At 43.4% G+C, this 7,177-nt stretch overlaps 1 protein-coding gene across 2 annotated transcripts; it reads left to right on the top strand.

Moving 5' to 3' along the window:
• The first annotated feature begins 1,780 nt into the window (after positions 1–1,780).
• On the top strand, positions 1,781–4,264 carry LOC120683114 (coiled-coil domain-containing protein 115-like). 2 transcript variants are annotated; one of them, XM_039965134.1, is made up of 6 exons: positions 1,781–2,230; positions 2,947–3,079; positions 3,281–3,406; positions 3,496–3,560; positions 3,903–3,990; positions 4,083–4,264. In XM_039965134.1, the coding sequence occupies exons 1-6, from the start codon at positions 2,039–2,041 to the stop codon at positions 4,136–4,138; spliced, it is 660 nt and encodes a 219-aa protein (XP_039821068.1). In that variant the 5' UTR covers positions 1,781–2,038; the 3' UTR covers positions 4,139–4,264. The 2 variants fall into 2 exon arrangements, with proteins under 2 accessions (XP_039821068.1, XP_039821067.1); XM_039965133.1 differs by having other exon boundaries at positions 4,065–4,264.
• Positions 4,265–7,177: the final 2,913 nt, after the last annotated feature.

Here is a 7,177-nt window from a genome sequence, read left to right as displayed (position 1 = left end):
AAACAGCCCCTAATTCATTTTTGTGCTTTGAGCATCGCCAGCAAAGATCCCCAAATCACAGCCCTAATATAATCAATCTTTAGGGCTGGTCCCTATATCACAACTTCCACATAATGCTTCCAAGTCCAGCAAGGGCCCCCATATTTCAACCCCCACCCATTTTTCTTTTTAATTTCATTAAAAACAAAATTTAAATTAAAAATAAAAATCCTTATCTTCCTCCTCATGCAACTTACTCCTTGTCTTCCCTCTGATGCCATCGCCGCTCGCCGCCTCCCTTCTTTAGGCGGTCGAGACCAGCTGAGGCCGGCTCCGGCGGTGGCGGTGCCAGCGACAGATCTAGCCGAGCAAGGGAAGCGGTGGTGGCGGTGCACCTCGACAGGATCGGCGGCGAAAGAACGAAGCAGGCAGTGGTGGCATTGTGCCTCGATGGGACTGGTGGCAGAAGTGAGCGACAGTGGCCCGAGCTCAGCTCGCGTGGCGATGGCGGGCAGAGGCCGAAGCTCAGTTCATGCGGCTGCTCAGGCGCGCGGCATGACGAGCGAAGGCGCACGACAAGGCAACACAGCCTGGGGGAGTTGAGTAGGGCCCACTAGAAATCCAGGGCTAGGCGTGGAAAGGGGAGATTTGGAGACGTCCCTAATTTGGAGGCACTATTAGAGTTTGTTTTACATCATCCTTCAAATTCAACCTAGAGGCTTAACAAAGGGTGTGTTGGAGTTGCAAGCGTAGAGAGACGAGACACTATTAGCTCCCATAAACTCTTTGTTAATTGCAAGTAATTGGACATTTATCTCATGGCAAGTAACCACCAGCCTATTTTGGTGCGTGCAGTTACGCACACGCCAAATGAAATTTGCAAGCCTTTCAAAATATAATAGTGAGCGTGCAAATTGTTTCAAAATTGGAGATTGATTTTGTAAATTTCTTTTTTATTTTCATTTTACAGGGCACCCAAACTGCCTTTTTGCCCCTAACCCAATCGGCCAACCCGATTGGATCTGCTCTGCTCTCCCGTTTTCTTCTCTCTCTTGGGCCTGGCGCACGAACAGCTAGGGTTGAAAACGGTCGGGATATATCCCGTTCCGTTCCGCTCCGATTTCTACATTTTACCGGCTCGTTTTCGTATTTTCGGACAAATTCGGAATAAATACGAAATACGGGATGTCAAATTCGAAAACGGGTCGAAAACGGTTTGCCCTGTATCCCGATCGTTTTCGTATTTCCCATATTTGATCGGGATATCCCGTTTTCACAAATTCGAAATATCCCGTTTTTTACAGCCCAAACCCACATCCTGTTTGAGACTTTTGTTTTATTCTATATGTGGAACAAATTAAACTATTTGTCTATGAGATTCTCTCCTTTGCACTACTATGTGTGAAGTGTGGTCGTGTCGTGGCTGTGAATTTGTTCAATGTTCTATCTTTATGTGTGGGATTGAGAGTTGTGGTTGACTTGTGAGGTTGTTAATTATTACCATGTTTACAAATACTTGTGCTATTAATATTTGTCTAGTGTTTTCGTGTATGCATGTCAAGTTTGTCAGATGATTGGGTACGATACGATCGTAGTGGGTCGGTGTTTCCGTTTTGCCTTTCCGTAGACCGCTCGCTTTCGACACATTTCCGTTCGAATTGGTTCGTTTTCGAAATACCGTGAGTCCGTATTCGTATTCGTGTTCGACTTGTTCGTTTTCGATATCGTTTTCATATTAAAATGTAAAAGTGAAAACGATAAAGGGGTTATCCCGACCGATCCCGACCGTTTTCAACCCTACGAACAGCAGCCCCGCCGCCCCCTGCCGCCGGCCGGAACAGAGCACCTGCGGACGGAGCGCCGCTGCAGGAGCGCCTCCGGTCGTGTTCCTCGCCAAGCTCCAAGGCGGGACCTGTACCACGGAGCTTGGCGACGGCCAGCCCGTTCACCCGGCTCGGGGTCCGCCAGCACCACTCCCTGCCACCACCACCACCACCACTAACCGCCCGGCCGATCTGCGAGGGCTTTAGGTTCTGGTGCTTCGGAACCCAGGGATTGGATGGCGGCGGCGACGGAGGATCCGCGGCTCCTGGTATCCACCCCTGGGGTGGAACGCGCGGGAGAAATCGACGGCACGATGGGGGAGCAAGGGCGGCCGCGATGCGACGACGACGAGGAGATCCTGCGATTCATGGACTCGGTGGACGGCTACCTCGTCCTCATGGACTCCCTCTCCTCCGCTCTTCGTCAGGTACTCCACCAGCTACTATTGTTGTCCGGTCCAGCCTTGCACGATCTATGGCACATCGTTGATTCAGCGAAGCACATTGACTCCAGTGAAGTACTAATCGGTCGGTTTAGCGAGAAAGAAGTCTTTGTGTTGATTGATTAGGTGTTGATTGTAGCAGAAACTCCTAATATTGTAGTAACCTAATTTGAGGATCAGAGGTTTGGGATTTTTTAAGGCATTAAGAGAGGTTTGGGATCAGGAGAGTTTCACCATTGTAATCTTGCAGATGAATATTGACAAATCCTTAAGTAGAACATGTCTCTCACCCTAGCATGTAGCAACAGTTTCATGATGTTTTGGTAAAGACCATTTTAACATCAGCTATAGTAACTTGAGGATATAGGATTCACAGTTCGGAGAGATGCTCTGCCAAAACTTTGTGATTGGTGTGAATTTGTAGTGCTCTATCTTTTTTTTTCAGTTGCCTCACATTGTGTATTAAGTTGCAGTATCATCTGCATCTGTACTTAACTGTAGTGCCCTGCAAGTAATCCAGATTCAAATCTCATCTTTATCGACAATATTGAAAAGCTAGTCCCTTCTATGCGATGTTCAATGTGCACTAGCTGTGTGGTGCTCCTTCATATTGTTAGTTCTTTTCTGGCTTATAGATCAATATGCACCAGAGTCATCTTGTTGTTTCAGTACTGATTAAAAATGAATATTTTTGTTCCTAGGGGTGGCTCGATATGGCAAGTGCTCGCCATTCTATGGGCCCATCACGTGTTTCAAGTACACTGTTTGATCATAAAGAACAGTCTGCTGCCACTAAGCTGCAAGTTGTTGATCATGCTGGTCTGGAACCATCAGGTAAATTACTATCTATCAGCATTGAAGAACCACTACTAGATTTTAGAAATAATTGTGTTTTCTCTTGAATCTGGTTCCTGGTTTGTTTCATTGAAATCTACTGCAAATAAAGCTAGAAGGGCACATTGATACACAAATTGCAAGCTGTTTGCAACAGTTGTTAACTCATAATTAGTAAAATATTCTTCAATTATATTTCAGAGTCGAAACCACACTTTGCCCTATCGAAGTGGTCTTTGCAAGAAGAATGTAACTCCACCTATGATGTCACTGAGCAAGCTAGTACTGAGCCAAAGTTGAGGCATCGAGGATCAGCTACTGCCCCGGGTATTAGAATGTGACCTATTTCTACTCCCTGTTAAGTAGCAAATGTGCTGATTAGATCTATTTGCTTTACTTAACCTCTTGTCATGAAGATGGAAACCATGAAAGGGATGCAACCACATCAGATTCATCTACTGGTGCCGGCACTAGCAGTCATGTAAGTTTTGTCAAAAAGTCTATTTCTTGAAACTTGAGGGTATAATATCAGATAATGAAACATTGCTTAGAGGCAACAAAAAGATACATTGCTAGTAATGGGCAACGCCAAAACTAAAAGTTTTTGTGCTTGAGTGGTGAACTTCACCCCCTGATATGCTTGATTCAAGATATGTCGTTGGTATGATTTCAATACTACAACAATTATGTATTTCAGTAAACTAAATACATAGTTGCTGAGGTATCATAAAGCTGCATTTTGGGATAGTGAATAAAGAAGCTGTACTATAATTCCTGCACTTTCACATTTATCTATTCTCATTTTGGCCATTTTGTACTTTAGGTTCAAAAAGCGAGATCAGAAGCGCTATCAGTCTTTGGAGCATTGGTGTCTCCAAAACTACGAACAGCCCAAATTTCATTTGAAACAGGTTTGATTTTTATTGCAGAAGCTTATCCAGTCTCATATACGTTTTGATTTAACTGTACCCTTATTTTGATGCAGCGCTTGAATTGATTGTAGAGCTGGCAAATTCGAGGTCCAATATGCTTGCAAGTTTCTCCCAGTTAAAAGAGTAAAGCTTTTCTTTTGATTTGAGGTTTTGTACACTGGACAACATCAATAATCATGGGATTCAAGCAACTGTAAACTCAAATTCTGGAATGCAGCATATTTTCAAGGAAGCATGAATATTTTGTTGTGCAGCTCATTAGCTGTAACCTAAGACAAACACTGTGGCCTGCGTGCCCATAATCTCACTCCCAGCATACAAGAACGAGCAGAACGATGTGGTGACTAGAAGATAATTCAATTTCCTGAAACTATTAGCCCACACACAGCAAGACTCGTTGCTTGGACTTGGACAAAGAAAGGGCTAAGAATCGTTGCTTGGACTACAAAGAAAGGGCTAACAACTGAAGTTTCTCCTAACGTTTGTGCTTAACCAAATCTCTCTTCATAACAGTCTTAGGCCTTGTTTGTTTTTTTAGTTTAAGTCATAAATCCCATCACATAGCATGTTTAAACACCAATTAGAAACTAAACATAGACTTATTACAAACTAATTTTATAAGTCATAATTTAATCACGAGATGAATCTATTAAACACAGATTTATTACAAAAACTAATTTCATAAGTTGTGACATAATCACAAGATGAATCTATTAAGCTTAATTAGTTTATAATTTGACCATTAATTGCTATAGTAACTATTCACTAATTATGTATTAATTATATTTAATATATTCGTCTAGAGTTCTAATTGCAACTTATGCAATTAGTTTTATATTAAATTGGCATCCAAACATTTAAATTGACATCCAAACATTTGATGTAATAGCTACTTAGAAAAACCAAACGAGATCTTACCCCTTTTTTTTGAAAGGATCTCACGCCAATTTTGATGTGGTGCAAGCATGATAAAAACTAAAACAAAAGCCATGGCCTGAAGGGTTACTTTTTCTCGGCTTCATGTATTCTACAAATTAGATTATTTATATTTTGCAAAAAAAAAGAAATTAGATTATTTATTTTTCTGAGCCATAACTTTAAATCGGAAAAAGGACCTGAAACCAAATTCAATATATAATTTTGAATATAGATTCAACAGACCAGGCAGACACCCTACGGAAAATAGGTTTGGGCAAGATGACCAAGTGCCCTGGGATCTCAATCCAATGGTGAAAAAAATATTGCTTGCTTGTAGTTTCATCCCTTTAACCAAACACTTGACCCGGGATCCAGAGGCGTCCCGGCCAAACGTGGGCCAGTGCGAAATATTAAGATGGGCTCGTAGTATCTTAATAAAATTAAACACTAGTAATAAGTAATAGTAATTTTACTTGGCTCGATGTCTTGGTATTGTGCAGCCGCACGGTGAGGGCGGAGATCGGAGGGCCGAGGCCCTGACCCTGAGCCTGAGGCGCTGTCTGCAGCAACACAGCGCGGCAGCGGCGTCTAACAGTGTCTAGGCTGTCATAGCCGTCTAGGAGTGGGCATGGCCCGTAGGCGTCTCACAACTCACGTCTGGCGATCGGTAACGGCAAGTCAACACCGTGACGGCGACCGCCAGGCATGAGTCCGTTCCGCCTCCACAAGGCACGAGTGTCAGTGCGCGACAAAAGACGAAGTGGCGTCGAGCTTGCCTTCGATTGAGTCGAGCACCGCAGCGGAAGGCTGGGCGTCGGACTATTGACAATCAGGAATAAGATGTGTGACTTCTGGGTGCAATTTAAACCTCGTTTTGTGATAAATTTGACTGCAAATTACCAAAATTGAAGCCTACTATACTATACATAAGATATACTTCATATTTTGGGGGCCCTTTAAATTTGGGGGCCATGTATGGTTGCACAGCTCGCACGCCCCTAGGGACGCCCCTGCCGTGATCATCCCTTCCTTCAACCAAACACTTAACATCAATATCCCGTTCCGTTCATACAAGATGGTTCCATCACATTCCGTGCTCGGCCAGAGCAGAGACCCACGTATACAAAAGAGGAGACGATATGGGCGGTCTGCTCATGATCCAACACAGGTGAAAACTTAGGAATTTCTAGCAACAGAGCACTTCGAACGGGACAGTATTCAATTCTTCATGTAGTTATGCATTATCTCTGCCACACAATTCAGCATTTCTGCACGTCGTCTCATGACCATTCTCATCAAGTCACCATTGATCGTTCCCTAGTCCACTTCAGCAGCCAGTCACGTAAATCCAAACTGAATTGTGAAAGGGCCCGTGGCCTAGTGGTTACAACAGTCTCAGCCTCACTAGCAACTCAGGTAGTGGGTTCGACTTCTCGTAGGAGCGAATATTTTAGAATTTAACGGCGTTGGTGCTTTCAGTGGTAGACGACATTCTCGTCGACAGCGAGGCGCCTGCGGTGACTTCGGCAATCTCGAAGATTTGTCGGTTCAATCTCCGAAAATGCTTATAAAGGTAGGATTTGCGTTCGTATGTTCATAGGACTAAGTATGCTTACGTTTTTTTTTTGCGGGCCTAAGTATGCTTACGTTGTGAGTGTTTGAGTTGTATCTTGTAATCTAAAAAAATCCAAACTGAATTAGTGTCCATATGTCTAGATCAATTTCAACACACATTGAAGAATATTATAAAAAAAACACACATTGAAGAAATAATATGGCTACAAAAAGTGAGTCGTGCGCAACTCGTCGACTTCATCCAAACGCTAGATTCTGTGCTGTTCGTCAGCCTTTATGAATTTTATAAACATGGGATGTGTGTTGGGTGTTGACGTTGGCCATGCATTTTAGTCCGTTGAAACGGCGGTTGAAACTGCTATGATCTGGCTGTGCCCTTACTCTTTACAGTTACGAAGGAAGCGGGCCAGCTTATTTAGAATGTGATGACTGATGAGGGAGTAAAAGTGGTGGTATTTGGGTTCCAGTTACGAACAAGATGCAGCCTTTTCATACACTGAGTCACTGACAGCCATCTACATGCTCGAAGCCATTGCAGGTATTGCTGTTGATTGGTATGACTATTCCATAACAGCAAAGGTTACTTGTCGATACGCTTACTGCTCTGTATCAGACATGATCAAATCTGAATGGCATACTACAATACTACATACAGGTGCTACCTTCCTTGCAG

Source organism: Panicum virgatum, chromosome 7N, assembly GCF_016808335.1.
Source record: "Panicum virgatum strain AP13 chromosome 7N, P.virgatum_v5, whole genome shotgun sequence".
Classification (NCBI taxonomy): Eukaryota; Viridiplantae; Streptophyta; class Magnoliopsida; order Poales; family Poaceae; genus Panicum; species Panicum virgatum.
The sequence above is the reverse complement of the archived record's forward strand: the minus strand, read 5'-3'. Positions and strand labels throughout refer to the sequence as shown.